At 47.3% G+C, this 23,962-nt stretch overlaps 1 protein-coding gene across 2 annotated transcripts in view; it reads right to left on the bottom strand.

Annotated features, from left to right (window-relative positions):
- The window catches only part of Aqp9 (aquaporin 9), a 35,693-nt gene extending 12,211 nt beyond the window's left edge, over positions 1-23,482 (bottom strand). Inside the window, exons 1-3 of one of the 2 annotated variants that reach the window (XM_063254282.1) lie at positions 23,347-23,482; positions 22,958-23,207; positions 621-747 (exon numbers count right to left, since the gene is read on the bottom strand). In XM_063254282.1, coding sequence (XP_063110352.1) covers positions 621-747; positions 22,958-23,068 — 238 coding nt within the window. In that variant the 5' untranslated portion in view covers positions 23,069-23,207; positions 23,347-23,482. Of the gene's footprint in view, positions 1-620; positions 748-22,957; positions 23,302-23,346 lie in introns of those variants that run through there. The other variant, XM_003462059.4, reaches the window with a different exon arrangement.
- Between the last annotated feature and the right edge of the window lie 480 nt (positions 23,483-23,962).

Here is a 23,962-nt window from a genome sequence, read left to right as displayed (position 1 = left end):
CCCGGGGTCCAGTGGCTCCCTGGTTCCCTTTGCTCTCTGTTGCCACAGCCTCGCATCCGGGCTCACCTACACTGGGCTGCTCGGAGTGCCTTCTGCAGTCTCAGGTTACTCTCTGTTTTGGTTCACTTTGCTCCTCAGAGCCTTGCGAATGGTTTCTAATCAGCCTGCAAGGGCAGAATTAGATGACGACTTTCTAGATCACATCAGTTGCCACAAAAGCAATGTCCCTTCTGCAGGAGCCCCAAACCCTGTCTAACAGCTCTGGATAAATGTCCAGCAGCTTGTCTCTGTCGGCCTGATCTTCGATGGTCTCATCGATGGGCTGGGAGATGACTTCCAGAGCACGAAAGACCACACTGACTGTGGAAGACTGTGATGGAGAGGCCAGGCTTAGGGGCAAATCCAAGGTGAGCACCAACCCCCACCTCTGTCTCTTGCTAAATGTTGCTTTTACACAATCACTCACCTTCTGTTTGCCTTGTTGTCACCTATACACATGGGGTCAAATGCATTTTCTTGCAAAATTGATAATCAACATAAACGAAGGTATGCGAAGTACGCAGCACCATGCTAGCATGGTGGAATCATTTCTAGCAGCTGTTACCATATCTTCTGCTTACCAGAGACACCTCCAGTTGCATAAATGGCCATTGCTGCGGACATTGCAAATCCCACATTGATAGTGATGATGCTTCCAAAAATTCCTCGGCTGAGGACAGCTTGGGCCACGCAGCCACATCCCAGGACCTGGAAGGAGAGGAGAGGAAGGAGGTGGGTGTGGCTGCTGTTGAAAAGCACAGAAACTCACATAAAAAAACTACTTTTAAAGCAAGGTTGTGGGTTGGGATCGTGGGGCTCTAACACATCAAATTGTAATCCTCCAGCTAAGCACAGAGGGCTGGAATGGGGCCCAGCCCACATGTGGCCCACAGATGAGCTTTGCTGCCTGCACGGTGTGGGTGTGATGATGTCTACATCTGTAAATTATGTTGTTTCACACGGTGATCTAGACTTCTGGCTTTCCCGAGTTAAGCCTTCAATTCTGAGAGAATTGTAGTTCCCCATGAGCTTGTAAGAAACAACACAGAAAGACCCATCTGTCTTTTACCCACCTATTCTCATTTGTCTACCAGAAGATGTGGCTGCCCTTCCCATCCCTGGACATGGAATCAGCATTCAGAAAGGTTTGGGATAAATATATTATGGTATGTCCATTCAGTAAATCGCTAGATAGTGATAAAACAGAGTGATGGAGATCCTTGTGTCACAAAGGGGAGAAGGCATCATATTATATCATCAAAAGTTAAAAAACAGATGCAGAGTAGTGTTTAAACATAATTATACTAAAATACATGATGTATTTGTTTTTACATACACGGGCTCTTTCCTTGAAAGTAGCAGGAAAGGGGCTAACACCTATTGGTGAAGTTGGGTGTGGTAGCAGATACTTTTAATCCACGCACTCAGGAGGCTGAGGCAGGAAGCTCACTGTAAGTTTCAGGCCTGTCTGTGCTGCATAATGAATTCAAGTCCAGCCTGAACTACACAGCAAGACCCCATCTCAAAAAAAACAACAACTCCTCTCTCCCTGCCACCCCAAAAAACCTGTTGGTGAGCTAGAAAGGGAGCTGCACTGGGATGGGTATTGAAAAAACATTTTTTACTGCCCTACTCCATCTTCAGCCATATGTTTCCTCATTTTTTAAAAAAAGGCTCATACACATTCATTGAATAATCAGTTAAAACTAATTGCAGCTCTTTGAAGGAACATTTCATGAAGAGGAGTTTGTGGGAAACACAGAATTCAAGTTTGGTTGGAAAATAAGGCAATAAATGACCACCAGTGACCACCAGGGTGTCGCTGAGAAGGCCACCTCGGCTATGAAGACAGAATTCAGATTAGCAGGATCGTAGAGTGATGGCTTTTATGCTGGCCAAGCTGCTTGTTGAATGTAGAGTCCAGTGTAGATTTCCTAACCAAAGAACAACTGCACAAGCTACTTCCATAGGGGCTGTATTGCAAGATCCTCTGTGGACACCTGAAGCCAGGGAAAAACCCACGTGGGTATTGGCCCTGTGCATACATACCTGCTATAGTTTGGATGTTAACTCTCCCAGGTTCCCCTGTGTCATGCCTTCCTATCTCTCTTTGCCTCTGGCCACGAGGTGAGCATTTCTTCTATCTGGGCTCCCACTGTGATAAACTGGCTTGCCACAGGCCCGGACAAGGGTGCCCACTGCTCAGGGACTGGACCCTCCGAAACCATGAGCCAAGTAGAACTTTTCTCTTTGTAAGTTAATTTATCCTGAAATTTGTTGCAGTGACAGAAATCTCTCTCTCTCTCTCTCTCTCTCTCTCTCTCTCTCTCTCTCTCTCTCTCCCTCCCCCTCCCTATAATATCTTCTACTGTGCTCACTCTTACTGTTGATTGCAGGAACTGAAACTGGAGATCAATGCCACTTCTTGAAGGAGGGCTCAATAGCCAATACTAAGTATGCTTTAATGGCAGGGAAATGGAAGACACGAGGAAACACTTCAGAGCCAAGTGCCTTTAGGAAGTTGAGATTAATAATGTGAAGGCGGTGGATCAAGAAGATCATAACCCTCTGCTGTGTTCCTCCCAGGGAATGAAAGAAAAGGGCCAGAACCGCAGCAGGAAGACCATGCACGATTCAGTGGTCCTGACGGGTTGGCCCTAACCGGCCCCCATGGAGCTCACAGTGAGGTCCCGCGGAGGAGTATCACTAAATACACACAGTGTGATTTCCCCTAGCTCTCCTTAGAAACAGAGGCAGGGGCACCCCGCTGATCTTTGGCTGTCCCATCTGCCCCTAGCTCTGAAACGAATCCACCTGTCCACCTTCTGCCTGCTGCACTGTGGGGGACACAGCCATGGGGCCTCCTGGGGGAAGCCCTGAGTCTGTGTGGCCCCTTCTCATGGCCACCTTTGGATTTCCTCGTTCTGCTCTGGGCACTGCACTGAGCATTCGATAAAGTTGTGGCAGGAACATATTCTCTTTCCCTTCTTAAAAATTCCTCTGTGTCCATGTCACAGTCTGTCTCATCTACATTTGGCATTATTTTTGTTTTTGACATTATCTTTCTAGAATCCCTGTCTGTGGGGCTGGAGATTTAGCTCAGCAGGATAAGCACCTGCCTTGCAAGTGTGAGGTCTTGAGTTCGATTCCTGGTACTGATAATAGAAAAAAAGTGTAGTAGAATCCCTGTTAGAGAAACTGTCAGAATTAAAACCACATTGGTGTCTTTCTTTCACATTTAAAGCTAATCAAAGGCTCTGGGCCCCAGGGCTGGGGTCGCACAGTGGTAGAGAGCTTGCTAAGCATGCATGAATGGGGAAAAAAGTAGCTCTGGGCACGACATCCAACTAAGACTTTGGTGTCTCCTGCAAAGAAGGTGAACCAGTAGGGACAGCTGAGGTCATGTGACCTGGACAGGTGGGAGGCAGAGTGCCTGGAGGAGGCTGACCCTCAGGCGGAGCCATCCCTCTGTGAGGTCACAGCGCCTGGCTCTTCTGCCTTCTGGAGGGAGTGGAAGAGCTTCAGACATGAGCCCAGGAGGTGTCGGCCCCGAATCTCACTGTGGTTAATCCCCACTCCTCCTGCTCAGTGCTGGAGTTGCTTTCATGGAAAGATGATGGATGCAGTGTGCCGTGAGAGAGGAGAGGTGCGGAGAGGAGCTCCGTCCTCCTCTCCGACACAGCAGCCCGATCTGCATCACTGCAAGTTCTTCTTAGAACCCATTTACTGCAGCCTGAGAGTGGTGAGACAGTTGATGTACTTCACCTGGTAACAGGCTCTACATCAGCTCCTGACACTGCTTTCGGTCTTCGTGCCCCTTATTTCAGAGTCCCTTCCACCCATGCCGCTCCCGTACCGCTTCGGTAAACCAACAAGCCAACCCCTGCCAAAACCAGTGAAAAACTAAAGTCGTCAGAAAGCTTCTTTGAAAATGGGGGACAGACTCAATGATGGGACAGCAGGAAACGCTAAGAGCCAGCAAAAAGAAAACTGCATTTAAACAAAATTACTGAGTCCTACGTAGACGATGGGCTCCATTGCCAGTGATAACTCACGCTCTCCAAGCCCGCTCTGCATAGTATGTGAAGACTGCTATCCGACAACACCCAGACTCTCAAAACTACTTTGCCACAAGGAAGCTAAGCACTTGCATGAAAAGACAGATTTTTCCCCCCAAACAGACAAAATGAGCGTTAAAAGCACCCTTCTTAGCAGCTCCCCACAGCGCTAAGGCTGAGAGCTTCTCACCATTGCTCAGCTTCTCACCCTGCCTGCTACAGACACAGTGTCAGTCAGCTTCTAGGGAGGCTGCCATTAAAAGGTGGTGTGTGTTCCTCTCTGGGCAACACCTTAACTAGGCGAACTGATGAAACAGCAGAGGCTGTGGAGGCACATTTGTTAGAGGGTTAATGAGTCGCCACAGTATAAAATCCAGGCTGAATACTCTGCCGGTGTTGACAGTGATGTTGTGATTGTGTGATGTGTTATTCATAAGGATGTGTGTGAGGACATGCTATGTATACTTTTGTTGCCAGCCAACACCATCGCCGCAGAACTGTTCATGTCTTTGACTGACTACATAGCAAGAAAACAGAACTGGCCGCTTCCTCTCATTGTAGGAACAGAGCAGCTGCCGTGTCTAGACGGCTTTGTGGTTTCACTTCTCAGGTCCAAAAAGGTCACTTCCGGATGTCACTTCTATGCACTATGTCACCCATCGGCAAATGCTGGCTGGCTGAAAAACGTCACCCTCACTTAACGTTTTGCAGGATGTGATTAAATGCACACCTCAATTTGCACGTGTATGCACAGCTCTGTGGGAGATAGACTCAGAACACACCTGTCTTCTCATACATGGAAGTAAGCTGGCTTCAAAAGTAGATCACTACCTAGAGTTTTGTTTTCATCTATCAGAACCACTTGGGATCCTTTTAGAAGACACCCCTGGCAGCACAGCTCAGTGGCACAGAGTGAGTTGCAAAACACGCTTGCTTGTGTGACATATTTGATCTACTGCACGAACGCTATCCTATCTGCCATTTCAGGGGAGAGTAACAGTGTTCAAGCCGGCAGATAAAGTGGCTGCCTTCAAAATCAAACTGAAGTTATGGGGCTGAGAAGTGGAAATTGGGAACTTAGATGTGTCTCAAACATTAGCAGAGATTTTGAAGTCAGGGCTTGCTTCCTCCCAGCTGATGCACTATCACCTGCCTCAGTGTTCAAAACAGTTTGAGTGTTTCTTTCCAATGACAACAGACCCTGGCCCATGACTCATTTGTGAATAAACAAGATGAACTGACTTTATGTGTGCTAGAAGAGGGTCAGCTGCTTGAGATTGCAAATGCTAATAGTCATAAAAGTATGTCAGAGACAACTTCAAATTTCCATATATTTTGGATTAATGTCCAGGCAAGCATATCCTGAGTTTGCCACAAAAGCACTGAAAAGTCTGTTTACATTTCTGATACCTTACATGTGCAAAGCAGCATTTCATGCAGCAAGAGCTGTCAAAATGAGATCATGGAACAGACCAGGCACAAGCTGCATGCTTCGGGCATCAGTGTCTCCTGTTACTTCCCACTGGGACCTCCTAAGTACAGGAAGGCAGCTTGGGTGCCCCACTGATTCTGCACTGCAGAAAATGTCCTCAACTCTCCTTGTCTGTGGAAAAATTTTCTTCCATGAAACCAGCCCCTGGCACCAAAATGTTGGGGACCACTGACATAGAGAACTGAAATTATAACGAAGCCACAAATCTAGTCCTTCCCTGTATCCTCAAAGTTCCTCATTCATTTTTTATTCATAGTCTCTCAATGATTTCACCAAACCTTCTCTTACCCAACCCAACCACCTAGCTTCATGCAAACAATGCCTCCTCGTACTTGACGCCTGTTAACGACCGTGGGCGTCAGTGTGGGTTTAGACCACTCAGGTACGCTGTGTTCCAGTTGGCCAGCAAGGTGTAACTCACTACTCTGAAACTTCATGGCTTAAAATATTCGTACTCATTTTGGTTATAAGTCTTCAGCCTGGCCAGGAAGCAGCAGGGCTCTCATCTCTGCTTCACACCTGCTCAGAGGTGGTGGTCCCCTCTCATGAGTGAACCGTGGTTATCTGAAGGCTTGTTCGCTTGTGCATTTGGTGCTGGCAGATCCCTTAGCTGGAGCACCAGGCAGAACACCTACAAATGGCTCTGTCACATTGCCTTGCTTCTTTGCCACTGGGTAGCTGGTTTCAAAAGGTATCACACAGGCTCTAGAGCTCCTTAATCACTGTGCCGTGGCCCTGGACTCAGGAGCACACAGAGGACCATGACAGGATATTCTAACCACAGCACCCCTCGGAGCGCACCTGGCCAGTGAGAGTCATCTGCAAGGTCAGGGAGCACTTTGCCTTGTGAGACAGCTCACTCACTATTTTGCTGTTCCAGTGCCTGGGGATTCCATTCTTACATGAAGTTAGAGGCTTCTTTCCTACAACTTTTGTCCAGTAGCTCCACATCTACTCTTGGGACCACATAGAATAAATTTCTTCTAGAAACCAGACATCCACCTATGTGGAGGGGCACATAGGTTTCCCTGACTTCTCTGTCCTCCTGCACACCTGTCCCTTCATCCCTGATGAGAAAGACATCCAGCTAGGCTCCCCGAGGCAGTCCCGGACTGTCAAGAGCAACATCATCCTTCTGGGCTGTGTCACGTGTGATGTGGTGACAAACTGTGTCTGACTTGTGGCTCCTGTTACTGCCTGGCAGGACATTTGGCCACAGGAAGTGCTTTAACCTCTCACCTGATTATGTCTGGTTTTTGTAATCTTATAAGAAAATACTCAAGATTGTGTGTGACATTTCTTCGCTTCAATACCAGTTTCTAGCACAGCAGAGGTAATCAAACCATCAGGTCTCAGATGGGAGGAATACACCTAACACAGACATTAGAGATAGTTGCCATTTCTTTCATCGTGGAATCAAATTCGGGGAGGAGTGGGGAAATGGAACCCCGACAGGACTCCTCGGTGGTTTTGCTTATCTGTGATTACTCTCCAAAGACAGCTCATTTCCCAGTCGAGATTTTAGTCCCTTCAGTAGGAAAAAACAATATGCAAAGGAAGTAAATGCCGCCCTTATTATTAGGTCCTACACATAGCAGAGGCAAGAGGGAGCATTGCAAAGGGAAGTCAGAAAGGGTGTGTGGGCAGCAGGTGTGCAGGGTTACTCTCTGGAATCATTGGCTCTTTTCCTGTCCTCTCTGTTACTCAATGCTGGCCAGCGACTCCCGGCTCTGGTTGAGCCTCACCCTGTAACCTTCAGCCTGCGGACCCACTTCCGCTTTCTTGTTATCCTGTGGCAATACCAGGCGACCCCTCCCTGGCACAGTGAGGGCCACAGCAAAGCCTCACACCAGCATGTGGGGCGCTTGGCTGCCTGGTCTCCTGGATCCATGCTGCTGCTTAGTGTGAGTCTCCAGCACCTGCCACTCATTCAAGCCTTGCAGCAGACAGCAATCACTCTCGCCTGCACGTGCCCACTCATTCGGTGCCTTCCTGAAGGAATGGCCTTGCCCGTACTTCCCCAGACTCATGGACCTGCAGATTCCTTATTCACAGTGCTCTTCCTTAGTGCAAATTGAGCTCTAATTGGCCTTTTCAGCTATGTCCATACATTGCCACTTGATCATTTGACAACTTCCTTGCAGTACCTACCGAGATTACAGTGTCTACCTGGGCAATACATTCTTCTTTATATTCCATGCTCCAGTAACAGTTGGTGAAAGACTGAAATATTTCCCACAAGGAGGAGAACAAGATGGTTTCTGCACTATCAAGAGGAAGCAGGAAAACAGAAAAGGTCATTTTGGGAGGAATATGTGCAAAAAGTGACGTGGGCGTGGGGAGGTTCTCATGAACCTCAGCCCTGTGACACCGAGTGAAACCCAGCAGGGCGATGGGATGACCACGAACCCAGCTGCTCAGGTTGGGAGAGGTAAGAAACAGGCCACTGAGTTCAGTGTATTTGATCTTTCTTAAATCTCTCACATATTTATTACTTCTTTTAATGTTTAAGACAAGATGTTCCTAGTGGAACACAATGCATGACAGATGACAAACATTTGCTCCAAGAGTATGTCAAAACTAAGCATTTTTAAAAAACCCAGCAGTTAATGAACTTCAGGAATTCTTTGCAAAGGGCTCATGAATGCACTCAAGCTGGGATTAGGAACTACCAGAGAAACCTGTGATTATTAGAAGGAGGTTGAGATTACTTGTGAGTACAAGACACTGTCTAAAGTTGGAAAAATGATATGTCCTCTCTCTGCCTGTTGTGAAATGTTCTCATCTGTCTAGGAAGAGGAAGAGGAATAGTAATATGGACTTAGTGCACAGTTCATGCCAGAGCCATGCTAAGCACATGACACTGCTTCCACGTTATCCCATTATTCACAGACAGTGGTCCTGGGAAGATGTCTCCTCATCTCCAGGTCAGCAATGAGTGAGAAAAATGAGGAGAGATGAGAAGCAACTGGGTCAATTTTGCATCAGAGCTGGGACTTGGTCATAGACCTGTCTTGGCCAGAGAACTGAGTTCTAATCCATGACACAGTAGACAGGGTGGGAGTCATTAGAAGCAACCAGCACCCCAAAGAACAAATGGATATATTCAGGAAGGACACAGTTTTCCATGGGGTATTGGTGGGGGGCACTGGGCTTTCATCCATTTGTAGGTAGGAAACCAAGGGCTGTCCATGAAGGCCAAGTACTTGGGGAGCCAGGTAGCTGCCACCTGCTAATCCATCTGTCTGGTATAAATGGAACCGCTGTAAGCTACACATGTGTGAAGAGAAATGACTGAGGCTGACACTGATTGAATGCCTTTTTGTTGTGCCTTTCGGGGTGAAAACAACGGTGGTTCCCTTGGTTCAGAAAATACCCAACTCTTGGGCTTTATACTAATCTTCCCAGTGATCTGGAAAGAAATCTCCCAGCTCTTGTGTTCCTTCTTTTTTAGTGGTTGATGATTATGCCTAGAGCATAATTTATGCAAAACCCATCTTTCAGAATTTCTGCTCACCAGATGGGAAACTAAGACAGGCATTGTCAAACCCCTTCCTCTTCTCTTCACAGCATGTCCTGGTCCCCCAGGGTTGACCAAAGTTGCCAAATGGTGGAAATGAGTGGCTCAGGCAGAATGAGGCCACTGGAATGAGCCATTCCCACACTGACAAAACTTCACACTGGCCACCGAGACTGCCTCGGCCCTGGCCTGTATTTAAGGGATTCCTGAGGATTTATATCTATTCTCAACACTGAGATTCAAAGAGTCAAATGATTTCCCCAACTCTTCCATTACTTTTAGGACATTGTGCTGAACCGTAGCCCATGAAGTAATTTAGGCAGCCATTCTAAAATGCCTGAACCTCCCAATCATACTCAATCCGTACTGATGTATTATTTTTTTTTCCAAAAAGACTTTTCCAGGAAGCAACTTATCCCCAGTAAAGCCTGATCTGGGCAGTTTTGTTGTTCCCCAAGTAGACAACAATGATGGAACCCAAGAATGCCCATTGCACTGTCTGCTCTGCTACTGGTCTTGTTGGAAATAGGAAAGAGATACATTATCAGTTAAAAACAGCCACACAGATGATCTGTCACTAAGTGATATAAATATTCACAAAACAGAAATCAGCATTTAACACCCCACCCCATATGTCTTAAATCTCCTGAATTATGCTCAGAGAAAGTGCATGTGGAACTATGGAGGCCCCTGAGATGGCACATGCTGTCCAGGTCCTCAAAGCCCAGCTGACCTTGTTCACATTGTCATAAAATATAAGATGCTTACAGGAGTAGGGATGCCCCTGAGAGGAAGCCCCGAGGCCTCAGACCACATTTTTACCTGGTCTCCAAAAGCTTTGGGGTTTAAGAGTCCTGTCTGAATGTCTGGGGAATGAAACTCACCAAGCTTTTGTGGCCCCATAAACACCACGGTGACAACAGACCCGGGCTCCAGTCTCAGTCTCTGGAGGATGGATCTGCTCACAGGCAAAATGTAGTCTGAGGTGATGGTACCTGCCATCCCTGTCCTTGAGAATGGAGTCGCCTTGGGGCTCCCTGCTCCTGTAAGTGTCTTATATTTTATGACTGCTTTGTATCAGATGACATTCTCAGCACAGAATTCCTTGCACACTTGGCCCTCTGGTCTGTATCCTAGACCACCTGCATCAGGGACGGTAAGACTTCCAGAGATGAGGGCCCAAGGTGCAACCCAAGCCCACGTACTTATCACTAGGTGCCAGCACCATAACTCAACCTGGATGCTGAGGTGTTGGTTTAGAAAGGAAACAACTCTATATGAACAGCTTTGGTCTTAAAGCAACCCACGTGGCACAGGTTCACCACCACTGCTCCACACCTGTCTGTTCCTGCGGGTTTATGTGCACCTGCTGGGTTCCTATGACTCCACCCCTCAAACACAGAGTGATGACAGGAGCAATGATGATGGCTCATTTGCTGAGTGCTCTTGGAGAACTGAGCTTTCCCCACATTAACACCTCCCAACCCTCCTGATGGCCCATGTGTCGGGTCCTTTTTATCAATAAGGACGCTGGAGCTCTATGTAGTCAAGACACTTCTCACATTCACACGCGTCTCACAGAGGAAGGCTGGGGCAGCAGGTGATCGCTGGTCACTCTGACCACTGCAGTGCTCATAGCCTGCCCTCATCACCCTCCCAGTATGCCATGCCCACTTAAAAATGCACCGATGAGTGACTTTGCAAAAGCCATGCTGCTGCAAAGCCACTCACCGGAATCTGGAGCGGGTACTCTGATGTGGTGTCCAGTGTGCATCCCGGGTCAGCTCTGCTGCTCCCTGGGTCCTTCTGTTCCTCTTATGAGGACACAGTGTGTAGATGCGCACAGCTTTCCAGGCTGTTAGCTTTCCAATTAGAGAAGAAAATGTTCTCAACCAGAAGAAAAAGAGTCACAAAGAACCAAGACTAAAAACCTGGATAATCTGGTTAAAAATAAGCCTTTGGTGGCTTGCAGCCCACGGGAATATCTGGGTGAGATCAACACGCCACAGGAACCGGCCATACCTGAAAAGAGCCATGTTCGGGCCAGACTCATAAAGAGAAAGGAATCTGTGACGGGGGCCCCAGGTGGGTAGGCAAGGGGCCAGCTCTGGGTTCTTCAAGCAGAAAAGCAAACTGAGAACCAACGCAGGCCTCAGAAATGAAAGGTGAGCAAACACCATCACCTCTGCCAGGCCGACAGGAACAATGGTCTCTCTTCGGGCCTCCACCTGGCATTTGTATCCCTCAGCCCAGCCTGGGCACTGACATGGATAGGAACTTGATGGTGACCTCAAGGCGGGCATAAGGGATGAATGACTCATTTATTTCTTAAGAGGGGTGTGTGTGTGCACGTCCAAATGTCTGTGGGTCTGCTTGTGCTCTGTGGATGGTTCTCCCTCTCTCCAGACCCGTGACCCCGAGTCAGTCTTAGCCCAGAAGGAGACTGAAGATACATGAGCTCTGGGACTGGGAAGCTTGCTGGGTTCACCCCAGGGCTTGCAGTTCTCAAAGTACATTTCTGGGCTCGCCTGTTGCACGAGGGGCTCCTCAAATGTTGGGGGAGGGTATATATTCTGCTTTCTTCTTACAGAGTCTTGGTGAACATGGAAAACTCTGGTCACTCCCACTGAACTCTGTTGAACCCAGAGTTCCCCAGTATATCTGGGAATTGGGGTTCTACAGAACTGGAACTAGAGTTCTTCAGAACACTTCTGGAAAATTCCCTAAACCACTTGGAAGTGATACATTTCACTGGGTAAACTTTCATGGGGAGCAGGAGGGTAAAGAATACACACATAAAATGGAAAACTTTTCAGTTTACAAAAGGGTGACCAAATAAAATAAGAACTTTGTCTTCTTTCCACCCCATGTTTCAAATTTTATTCCTCATAGGTAGCTAATACCAATACGAATACCAATATGAATACCAATACCAATACCAATACTAATACCAAGTTGACAACTACTGGTCAACTTGGTGTCAGCGCGATGCTGGGTGTGGAGGGCCCCCTGAGAATCGCTGCTAGCATCGTAAGAGCAGAACTGGAGGGGAAGATGTGCGCTGGTGATTCTCCTGGAGAAGCTTGTCACACTGGTTTTTCTGATATGAACTCGGCTTTTCTCGCTGTTAGAGGAGTTTGGGACCTCATTGTTGCTGATGGCTGTGGTACTTTTTGGGGAGCTCTGGTCCTTGCTTTGAGCATTGCTTCCTGGTTCCAGTGTAGAACCCTCAGCCTGCTGGCACAGCTCCTTCACCCTGCTGGCACAGACTTTCTAGCTTCTACTACTGACCTTGGGGCCTTTCCAGTGCAGGTCTGTAAACAGACTTGCATGGGACACTGTGGTGGGCTCTAGGTCTTCATCTGGACTCATGTAGGACGTTGCCATGGCATCCAGGGCCTCAGCTGGATTCTTTAATGTATGGGTAGATTTCCCATACTTTTTGTGTTTGACTCTTTGGGTGACTATTATAAAGTAATTCTGTAAACTATGTGTCCTGTAATAAATTGTTTATTGTCCTTGCAATTGTCCTTGCAAACTCGGACTATTGCAAACAGGAGTACTCAATACTTTCTGAAATGTTCTCCAAAGTGTATATGCATGTGTGCATGTGTGTGTGTGTGTGTGTGTGTGTGTGTGTGTGTGTATTCAAGTGAAGAGTATTTTTCACTGGAATAGCTGAGGGAGTCTCTCCAAATCAGACAAACTCATCATTTTTAATGGCTGCAAAGAATCCAGTTCATAGATAAACGCTACGTCTTTACCCAATTGCCTGCGGATAAAACAAGTATTGCAGGACATTTTCTTGTGAGAAGGCCTGGACTTCCAGACCTGTCTTGGGGGTAGGTGGGCTGGTTCTGGGCTGAGAGGGACCTGGTCCTCAGGCCCTTTACGTCCTAGCCAGCCAGGCAGACCCCTGCCTTTTTGTGATTGGCCAATGTGGTGAAACAGAGAAGCGAGGGGCACGGGTTCCTGACATGTTTTCCTTTGCACGATTTGCTTTGCTTAGCGGGGTCACAGACTCAGCAGTCTTAGCACAGACCTGAGATGACCGGTGCAGCCTTGGGCTGTGTACCTTCGCTGCCAGCCTGGCTCAGCAGCGTGCCAGGCGCTCCTGGCGGCCGCGCATGTGGCTTTTCTCCTTGCGGCCTGTGCTTTCTCACATCTTTATCACCGGGCTGCTGAGCAAAGGCAGCCAACTTCTGCTCTTGCGGCTGTGTTCTCCTTTCTCGTCAAGTGAGGAGACCGTGCAGTCTGTCACTAGGGAAACACCAGCCAAACCCACCTCTGGAAAGTAAAAGGACCGTGGTTCCTCTGTGAAAGTGAGGGAGAAGGTGAGTTTGTGGCCAACATGAAAAGTTAGGAATGAACAGCAGAACCGTTTGGCTCTGGGTGCCTGTAGCCTTGGGTCAGGGACTCGCAGCAGGCTGTTCTCCCACATCCTGGGAACTAGCTGTGAAATGTCCAGCAGGTCTGGCCCTGCATGCCCACCAGTGAGGGAATCACGGGCCCCTATGTCAGCTGCTGCTACTGAAGGGCAGAGACCTGAGAAGCAGCAGCCTCTTGGGGAGGAAGCGTTGGTCTCTCAGGTGACAGCTGACCCTGCCAGAAAGGGGCCTGGGAGCTGCCCCTTGGGGAGCAAGAGCTTTGGTAGGCACCAGTATCCCCCCCCTCTTCTATTTTCAGTTTCCTACTGTGCAAAGTCTTTCCCAGCTTGCTGTAGCTCTGGAGATCCCAGCAGAAGCACACACGAGCTTTCCCTGGAGGAAAGACCCCCCTCTCCCATGCGGGCTTCACACAGGGAAACCAAACCTCCCCTGCAGAGTTCATAGCATGGCTTCACAAAATACTAAGGGCAATGAATGAGGCTCGGTGGGCATGGTGAGGTGAACAGCCACCTTCCCTAAAGAGTTACGCTATGAACAAACCAGGCTTTGGCGAGTCAAAGAGATGAAAGAAATCACCCCTTAAGTGGGGAAAAGAAACTAAGAAAAGAACTGAACAAAACTGGTAGGAGTAAAATGTCACTAAAACTGAAGACTTTCTATTTCTTTTTTATTTTATTTATTTATTTGGTACCAGGGATCGAACTCACAACTCCGCACTTTCAAGGCAGGCACTTATGCCACTGAGCTAAATCCCCAGCCCCTCTTTCTTCTTTTAGACAAGGTCTTGTTATGTAGTCCAGGCTGGCCTTGAAGTTGCATAATCTTCCTGCCTCAGCCTCCTGAGTACTGGGGTTACAGATGTGAGTCACTACACACAGCCAAAACCAAAGGCTTAATGAAATTGTGAAACAAAGATGAGATACAATTAACAGGCAATTTCGTGGAAGGTAGATTTTAGATTATGATCAAACAAAATTCAGCAGGGGTGAACAGCATAGAGGAACAAATGAAAGAATGATGGAGACAGAGAAAAAGTGAGAAGCTCAAGGCTGTCTGTAAGTATAACAGGAGTCCTAAAAAGAGAAAGGAGAGAGACACAGAAAGACAAGGTGACAACGATCAGGATTTTCCACAACTGGCAGAAAACTGGAAATCTTTAAATTGGAGATGAACAATGAATTCTGGACACTAGAAATAAATTCATCCTAAACTGGGAATGTTTGCTCACGCCTATAATTCCAGCACTCAGGAGGCTGAGGCAGCAAGATTCTTGTTGTGTTCGAGGCCAGCCTGGCTTACAAAGTGAGCTCAAGCCCAGCCTGAACTGTACAGAGAAACCCTGTCTCAAAAAGACAAAAACAAAAACATAAAAAGTTTATATAGCGAAATTTCAGGATAAGAAACAAAGAGAAAATGTTGCGACTGGAGGTTTCTAAGGGCTGCATGAAGCTGACAACAAGAAGTGTCAAGAGCAGAAAAAGGGACCTTGGAATGACACCAGAAAGAAGTTGATCAGAAATAACCAACCACCAAAAGGTTATCAGGTAATCTACCCTCAGCCCCCCCCCCCGTGCCCCTCCCCCGGGAGTGAACCCTTATTCAAAGACTGATACAGTTCGGCCCTTCATCCCTTTCTGGGAATCTTCCTAAAAGAAATACTGCACAAGAAGAGGACCCCTAAAGAACACCAAGAGATGCATGCAAAATGATCAGCAAACAAGCCAGTAACTGATAACAACTTTAAATAAGTACTCAATTTGAAAACCAGTAGTAATAGTTAAAAAATTTAAACAACAGGCAATGGCCTGCATGATGGAATGACTGATTGGAGTTAGGATTTTCAAATGCTTTGTTGCTGTTTGGGAGAGAAGAGAGGTTGATTTACTGTAACTTTGATTCAAGGATACATTGTAGGACACAGAAAAGGAAGAGATACAGAAAGCTGTTGGGTGCAGTGGGAAGTTATCAGAAGGGTCAAAGCAGAAATCAGCCGCACAGGAAACAAACCTTTTAAAAATTAATTTTTCATCCAAAAGATCTCATCAGATACAGCAGAGATTTTAAAAGCCATAGCAAATAGTACGAACAATGGTCCAAAATCATTGCTTTCAAAATACTAGTTTTGAAAGTACTAACAATTTGGAAAAACTGCAACTAAAATATAATTTTTAGATAAATATGCAAATTTCCAAAATGGAGTCAAGAACAGAGAACCTAAATTTAACTTAGAATTTTTCAATAAACCTGCCTCAATTCTTTAACTTAAAGCATTAACTTTTTATGATATCTAAGTTTAATTTTCATTTAAGTAGTTAACCACATATAGGTAATGACTCATATTTGATAGCCCTTCTGTATGCTGAAGTGCAAAACAAACTTAATAAAATTACAAATTTTATTGAACACAAGACCAATGAATATAAGGCTGGGGATTTAGCTCAGCGGCATAAGTGCCTGCCTTGCGAGCTCGAGGTTTTAAGTTTGATCTCTGGTACAAAAAAAAAAAAAAAAAATCAGTGACTACACTAAGTATTGTCCCAGAACCTGTAAATAAGAACCAAAATGTACAGATATTATCAAATAGGAAGAAAATATTTAAATAAGAAGGAGACCTAGGAAGGGGAGAGGGGGGGAAGAATGGAAAAAAATGAAAAAAGAAAGAAATGGGCGCAAAGCATTTGTCAGTAGGAAGGGGAAGAAAGGTTGAAGGGAGATGGGGGAAGAAAAAGCATCCAGTGATAGCAGGCACAGATGCGAATTCCCTGTGATACCTCTGATCGTTATGTATACCTAAAATGTATTGATAAGCTTAACTAACAAAAAAAAGAAATGTCTCGAGGGGAAAGCCCAAGTAGTAGGAGGTATATGGGCTACGCAGTCCTGTGCGCAAATTTTTAGCTCCGGTAAATTGATATGTACTGTTACAAGAGACAGTCACAGAAACCCGCAAGCACACATGAGAATGCTCACTGCAGCGTGGTGAAGAGAGACCAGGGAGCGGAGGTTTTAACCCCAGCTCCTCCTCACTAGTGGGCAAGGTGCATAACCACGCTGAGCCATGATTTCCTCATCTGTAAAATGGGAACACCTAATGTACATGAGGTGAATTGTTAAGGATTGAACATGTGGGGAGTACAGAGCTTGCTGGGTGGTGCTGACCCCCCAGCCTCCCTGGCTCTGGTCCCCTGCTTGGAGGGAGGGGTTCTGGGGCTGGCTCTCTGTGGCCTTCTGCTCCTGACAGCCCGAGGGTGATGGCCCGAGGGACCCTCGGTGTGTAGGTCTGCTTCACTTTATTGTTTCCTGCTCATGAAGGTACAGAAGGCCCAGGGGCAGAAGTGCAGATCCATGGAGGACTGAGCACTAAACATCAATCAAAAACAAAAACAGGAAGCAGGCAGGGCTGCTCCCCCTTGGTGGAAGGAGCACTTGAGGATTCTGTAAGACCGTGGTCTTTACCGCCTTGTCAAGAGGATGGACAGACCAGATAACAGGGGCCACTCTATTCTGAGGCTCCCGCTTGCAGCTGGAGGACATCAGATGCCTCTAAGGGACCATCTTCAGTCACTGCGACAGAACACCCAGCACAACCCATTTGTAAGGAGGAAAGTTTGGCTTTCTAAAGTTTTACTTTGTGGTTGTTTGGCGCTCTTATCTCATGGCTGCTGGGGAAGCAAAGAGAAAGAGAAAGGGGTGGCCAGGGTCCCTGCCTCTCCTTCAAAGGGGGCCCCAACGTCCTAACTTCCTTCCATGAGGCCAGACCTCTTAAGGTTTCCACCATCTCTCAGCAGTGCTCCAGGCTGGGGATCAATCCTTTGACAGTGGGTTTTTGGGGAGACATTAAGATCCAAACAGCAGCACCGTCTGTGGCCAGAGTTGTCCAGGATGCTGCTGATGGTAGAGACCTCTCACTTTCGCCATCTGCAGGCCAGGAAATGGCTCCAGCTACAGGGGACCCTCACACTGTTCCTCCTGAGCCTGGGCAGGCAAGGACTTTGCCAAGCAATGAGCCAGCAGAGTATAGAGGCATTACCGGGTCTCCTGAGGCTTTGCTCGGGGCCATAAACGTGATCTCTAAGAGAATCTAGAAGGTAAAATGCTCAAGAGAAAACAGAGCAACGAGTGCTAAACTGCTCATCCAAGCCGTGCAGCGAGGGCTGGCACCTCTCCACCCAGGTTTACAGGAGGTGGGGGACCCAAAACTCTGCTAGGAGGTCTTCTGTGGGGCATACCTGCCATGACAGCTTCTGACCCCGCTAACGGCTACTGCATTTTCTGCTGCAAAATAAGACGGAGTCAAATCTCTTGGGCTTTCTGGTGAGAGGAGTTAATTCTCACCAATCCACCGTGCGTTAGGGAGGATTGGAAGCAGGGTATCAAGCCCAGTTCCTGTGCTCAGGGGCTGGGTGATCCCGGGTGAATCTCTTAATTCTGTTACATCTGTAACACCTGGGAAAGAGTAGCTGATTATTTTCTAGGCGCTCTCTTCCAGGAGGGACATACAGGAAAACAGGGTTTAGTGGGTGGAGGAGGCCCAAGAGCCTGAGGCCAGTCAGCTGGGCGTAGTGGTGAGTCACGGACTTGTAATTGCATCAGCCTGGAGCTCAGCATCTCCACTAACAAACAGGGTCAAACACGCCAGGGCCTTTCCATCACGGTCCTGGTTATTCTGAATCACATCGAGCAAATCTGCGGCCCACAAAGTCTCTATCTCCTTGAGTCTGGCTTATTTGAAGGACTTCCCAATGTCATTCTCAATGCAGACCATGTATTCTTTTGTTCAAAAGCACCCCAATATGGAAGATCAGAATACACTTTGTAAGAGTGATTTTAGCTCTAGAGCTGGCATGTCTTTCATGTCTGCCTGAGAATCATTTCAAAATAGAATTATGAGACTTGACAGAATAAGGAAAGAATTTAGGGTAGTGACAGTGAACCTTTTAGAGTTTTAGTGACACACACAGCCTGCAGTGGCCGGCAAGCCATAGGTCCACCACTGATTTAGGGCCTTTCCACTCTGTGAGATGTCCCCTATTCAGAAGCTCCGCCCCAGAAACTGCCCTTCCAGCGCAGGAGGAAATCAGGAAGCCTGCTGGGGTCACTTCGGTGTCTTCAACAAGATAAACCTGTATTAGGGTCCTGAAAAGACTGGAGAGAGAAGCCGGTACACAGAGTAACAAAGAGTGAACTCGGCCCCTCCAAAAATCTCTTGAACTGACTAGGGATTAGGGGAAGTTGAGCCCAGGGAAGAGATCTGTATGCTGTGCTTTTATGGGTCCACATGTGCATAGGTGCCAAGCTTGGGAAAGGCGCCTTAAGGTGCCCAGGAGAAGACAAAACAGCTGTTTTCGAATACTAGGCTCCCAGGTGGAGGAGGGAGAGGCACTGGGAAGGGGAAGGGAGCATATTTTAAGGGAGCATTTCCTACAAGCTGGCAAAATCTACCCAAACACCCAAGCCATGGATTCCGCAGGGTGGGACCGGTGTGGAGGAGGCGGCTCCAGATTGAAACAGAAATGCAGGCTGATGTCTTGCCTTGATGGTTCCTTTATCTCTCTGAGCCCTCACACCCCCCCACCCCAGTTATTTACAGGTGAAAATAAAACAGCTAAGTCCTTGTCATTATTAATGACATCATAATACCATCATTGATTGGTAATAACACTGACTACGTAAGGCCCAAGCCTAATATGTGTAGGGCACTCAACACGCTCCCTCTTCTTGCAGCGTAAACCTTCCCTGTGAGAAGGGAGTTGCACTGCGCAGCTGCCCCCTGACAGAGTAAAGGCGATCGACCAGTCAGCTACAACTGCATTACTGATGGTCTTTCTCAGAGTTTGGGGAGGGCTTTTCGGGGCCTGCCCTTCCCTCAGGGTTGCCATGGGCAACCCTTGTCTGCTGTTTCCATCCTGGTGTGAGGGGTCTGAGATTTTGAGAAGGGGAGAAAAGTGACTTCAGACTCCCAGGGTGGGGTAGAGACAAATCGAGCAAATTTGGAGGACCCACGCATCCTGTTTGTCCTTGGCCATCTTTCCAGTGTCCCTTTTCCCCAAGCCTGATGGCCATGCAAAGATTCTGAGTAGGAAAAGCAACGCAAAACACACCTTTTCTAACAAATCGGAAACAACTGATTTGGATGATGTCTGAGCAAAACCACACAGATTGGGTAAAATAGTATTATGCATGTGTGGATTCCTTGTTTACACTTTTCCACAGGCCTCAGTAAAACTGAAGATTATAATCACAAGGACAGATTTCATGGGGTTGCTCTTAGAAAATACACATATAAATACATAGCATAAACAGGAATTAATCCATTTGTCATGTACTTTGGCCAGAAGATACAAACGTTAATTTTTCAACAGAGTGCTAAGCTTTGTATTTTGAGAGCCCACCTTGAACACTAGGAAGATAAACTTTTCTCCTACTCCCACATGAGCAAGATCAACACGAAGACCCCCGTGATCCCAGCAGTGGGGTTCCCCCTGCATCTGCTCTGCAGTGGATGCCTGGTAGATGTCCCGCCAGATCAATCCCATTTGGACAACTTCTCCCTGGAGACGCAGCCAGCTCCCACTGGTCGAGGACTGAGTCCTGAGACCCTTCAACTGCAGTTGCTGGGCGCAGGCTGTCTTACTGGTGCTGACAGACCAGCTGCAACTCGAGGTTCCCAAGGCCTCCTCTTGTATTGGATTAATTTGCTTGTGTGGCTCACAGAACTCAGAGAAATACTGCTCAGTTTTACAGGCTTATTAGTACAGTATTATTAGTATAATATGATGGAGAAGAAAAAAGATGCAAAGGGTAAGGTGTGTGTGTGTGTGTGTGTGTGTGTGTGTTGGATGCACTGCCGTGCCGTGTAGAATATACTGCCCTCCGGGTCCCTACACACATTCTGCTGGCTTTGAGTGTAGATGCAGATCCATTGCATAGACATGACCCAAGCCTGAATGACTAGACTCTAGCTGGTGCCAAAAGCCGGGGAGAGGCTGTAGCTGTAGTTCAGTGGTGGTTTGATCACAGCATTTATAGTGTCCTGTGTTCCATCCCCAGCACCAAAAACAAACACAGGCACTGACTGGGTGGGAAATCCTGCAAGGCCATCTGTTCCGAGGCCCCCAGCCTCTCTGGGGAGCAGTCCTCCCTCCGCAGGTGGGGAAGACACCTTCTGAGGAGGGTCTGATGACCTGCTTGCTTTCAGAGTTTGGGTAGGGGGAATCAGAAGGAGAAGAGAGAATGCAAAAGCCCACCATGGTGCCCCTGGTTCTAGTTCACTGGAAAATCATCTCAGTAAGCTGTATTCCAGCAAGGCAGGCCACGAATTCCTTGATAAACGGTTTGAAAATGGAAAGGTGCAGACAGCTCCTGGAGGAAGAGAATTCTAGGTTCTACAGCCTGTCATAGGGAAGGAGTCACAAGCCAGAAACCGTGGTGAAAACCCAGGGCTGGGTCCCAGCGGATCAGACTGGGGAAGGGAAACACACAGCTCGTGGATTGAGTCGAGCACTTAGAAGTGACTTCCGCCTTCTCAATTTCAAAAGAATGGGGTGATGAAAGAGGTTCTCATTTAGACATAGGAGGGGCTAAGTTCTCCAGTTGCGAAAGGAGGATGTTTAGTTCACTTCTTCCTTGTTGCTTTCTGCATAAATGTAATAGAATTTGCTTCATTTTTCTTATCTCAGGTCCTGCAGGGCTGAGATAAGTCTGTGGTAACAACTTACTATCTTCTTTGGGGCCAGATTGTCAAACATCATAACACAAGAGGGTCTGTCTCATCCAGAGCGATTTTCCAGGAAACAGTGAATGGGAATGAGAGAAATCACCCACTTGTGTTTCCTCTTTTCTGCCCAACTCCCCATCCCTAAATTCTGAGCATAGCCAGCACCTTGCCAGGAGAAGTGACGAACTCTGGAGGCCACCTAAAATCCACCTTTCCCCCATTCTTGAGTGACAGGCTCCTAAGAGTCTGAGATTACAAAATTACGATACTCCGCTGGTTATTTTGGTTCAAGTTTTGAGTTCAGGTTCATTTCTAAATCTTGGCTTAACTGACACATTCTATGCTCATTCTTCTGCCTTAGTATCTATGTAGTCAAGGCAAAGAATTTTTAATTTTTTTTTATTTTAAAAAGCAAAATGGAAAAAAAAGAAATGATGCTGAAATTTTAAAAAAACAGTAGGAAATTAATACTAGTTAATATACTGCATATTGTTATCTTAGAACTAGCTGTTCAGGTTTCAAGGCATAAAAAGGCATAAAAAGTGCTCAAACAGTGAAAGCACAAACTGTTCTTTTTGATGAACTAACAGAGACTAGTAGTATACTTATCTATCTTATATATATATTTATATATGTGTATATACCTATATACATACAATCTTTTTCTTTCTTCCTTTTCTCCTTTCTTCTATCCTAGCTTTTTTTTTTTCTTCCCTGAGACAACGTCTCTCTGTGCAGTTCAGGCTGGTCTTGAGCTCACTTTGGAGCCTAGGCTGGTCTTAAACTTGCAAGAGTTCTCCTGCCTCAGCCTCCAGAGTGCTGGGATTATAGGCCTGTACCACCATGCCTATAATTCCAGGAAAATGATTTTTAATGTGCAAAATTTGGGGGCAGTTGTCTAGAAACACGAAACATGAAACAACTCAGAGCAGGAGTGGGGAATCTTTGAGTGTGTTTTTTTTAAGTTAACATCAATAGTTGCCAATTTTCTATTTCACAAGGGCTCTGACTGCAGGTAAAACTCTGGGCTCCAAAGAAGGCCCCGGCAAGGCAGGGGAGGAAAGTGTGACACCTACACTGACCAAGCAAACTCGGCTGGCCGTTGTTTCTGGCTGAGTGGGTCTCGGGACAAACCCTCGGGATGTTCTTAGAATCGGCCCCTCTCTTACATCCACCAGTCCTTGTAACTGTCTGTTTCAGGATCTCTAGACATCTGCCTGAGCTAAAGGGGGGAAAAGACCAAAACCAAAGCTAGAGTAGCCCATGTCCAGAGCGGTGGGTGACACGATTCCCGACTGATTGCAAAGCCCCACGACCTGACGAATCTTTCTAGCCCCGCTGCCCAGCCCTTACTGACTGTCAGTACTTTTTCAGACGCCTGAGCCATCTCCGTGTTTGTGGGAAGCAAGCAGGGTACAAATCAACTACTCACTGAGAAAAGTTTCCAGCAACTAACCTCCTCATCACAAAACGATCTGAGATCTGGGGGAAGTGGCTCCCTGCAGTGAGAAGAAGCCCAGCACTCCTCTTCCCTCCCCACCTGTCTTAGATACCAGCATCGAGGAAACAGCAAAACCCGTTGCTACGGCCACTATGCAGCCCAGCAATGTGCCGCTTCCAGGAGGATATGGACCTGATAACCAGTTCAAAGGAAACCAGCGCAGACCACACTCCACACCCCCAGCTTGGCAGCGAAGGAGGCACAGGTGGGTCGGAACTCAGCAAGGCAGAAAAAGTACTCACGATCATGATGAAGGTGCCCAGGAACTCCGACATGGTCTCCCTGGCCAAGCTGCTCTTTAAGGCCAGTCTGTGCTTGAAGCCCTTGCCCGGCTCTGCCGTGTTGGCCGGCATGGTGGGGCTCCTGCTCTGGTGATGCTCCCCCAGAGCTGGCTCGGGGCCTCTCCCTCACGGGCACATGGACACCGGAACTCGCGGACAGCTCTGCGTGGATTCCCGGAGAAGTCCAGGGGCCCCTCCGACTGCCCGAACGCTGTCCAAACAAAAGCAGAGACTTAATCTTCTTCCAGAGAAGCCGTCATCCCCTGCTTGTTGCTATTTATTTGGATTAATGAGCTCTACCCTGAAATCTTCAGAATGGTCCTTTGCATGCCCGATAGATTAATCATTACCTTTATGCTCCAGGTATTTTTTTCTTTGTTGGCTCTTTTTCTCTTCCAGGAGATGAGAGAAGACATGTGCTGCTGGTGTTGCCAAACCGCAATGACAGCGGGCCTGGTCCAGGAGAGATTTACATGTTACACAATTGCAGGCTTCTGATACTTTAAAAAAAACTCTTCAGAAGTGGGTGGTTGGGGTGTAACTTGGAATCGTCAAATCAGATATATGTGTAGTATAAACACTCTTTACTAAAGCAGGTTTTCATCCAAATTAGAGAAAATGAAAGAAATTTGTTCTTCTGAGGCTCAAGCCTCAGAAGAGGGCAAGCAGCACCTTGAAATTCTCCCAAAGAGCCATACCAAGTTATTCCCCTTCATTTACCATGAAATAGCTGAGCAAAAACACAGGAAGAAAACACAGAATCTTGAGGTTCTATACGCAGGCGATCCCTGAGCCAAACAGTCTGAGTGTATCTCATCCCCAGTATCAAGGAGGGGTGACGCTGCCTCACGAAGCCCCGGGTCCTACCGGTTAAATCTATGAGCTGACATTCTCGCAGGCAGCAAGCTGCATGTCCCACTAGCTTCCCAACCTGCTGCGTTTCTGAAAACTAACTTGTCCGGGGAA

This window comes from Cavia porcellus, unplaced genomic scaffold (assembly GCF_034190915.1).
Source record: "Cavia porcellus strain 051 isolate PalLab524CR breed Dunkin Hartley unplaced genomic scaffold, mCavPor4.1 scaffold_8, whole genome shotgun sequence".
Classification (NCBI taxonomy): domain Eukaryota; kingdom Metazoa; phylum Chordata; class Mammalia; order Rodentia; family Caviidae; genus Cavia; species Cavia porcellus.
Note: the sequence above shows the minus strand (reverse complement) of the source record. Positions and strands in the feature narration are given on the sequence as shown.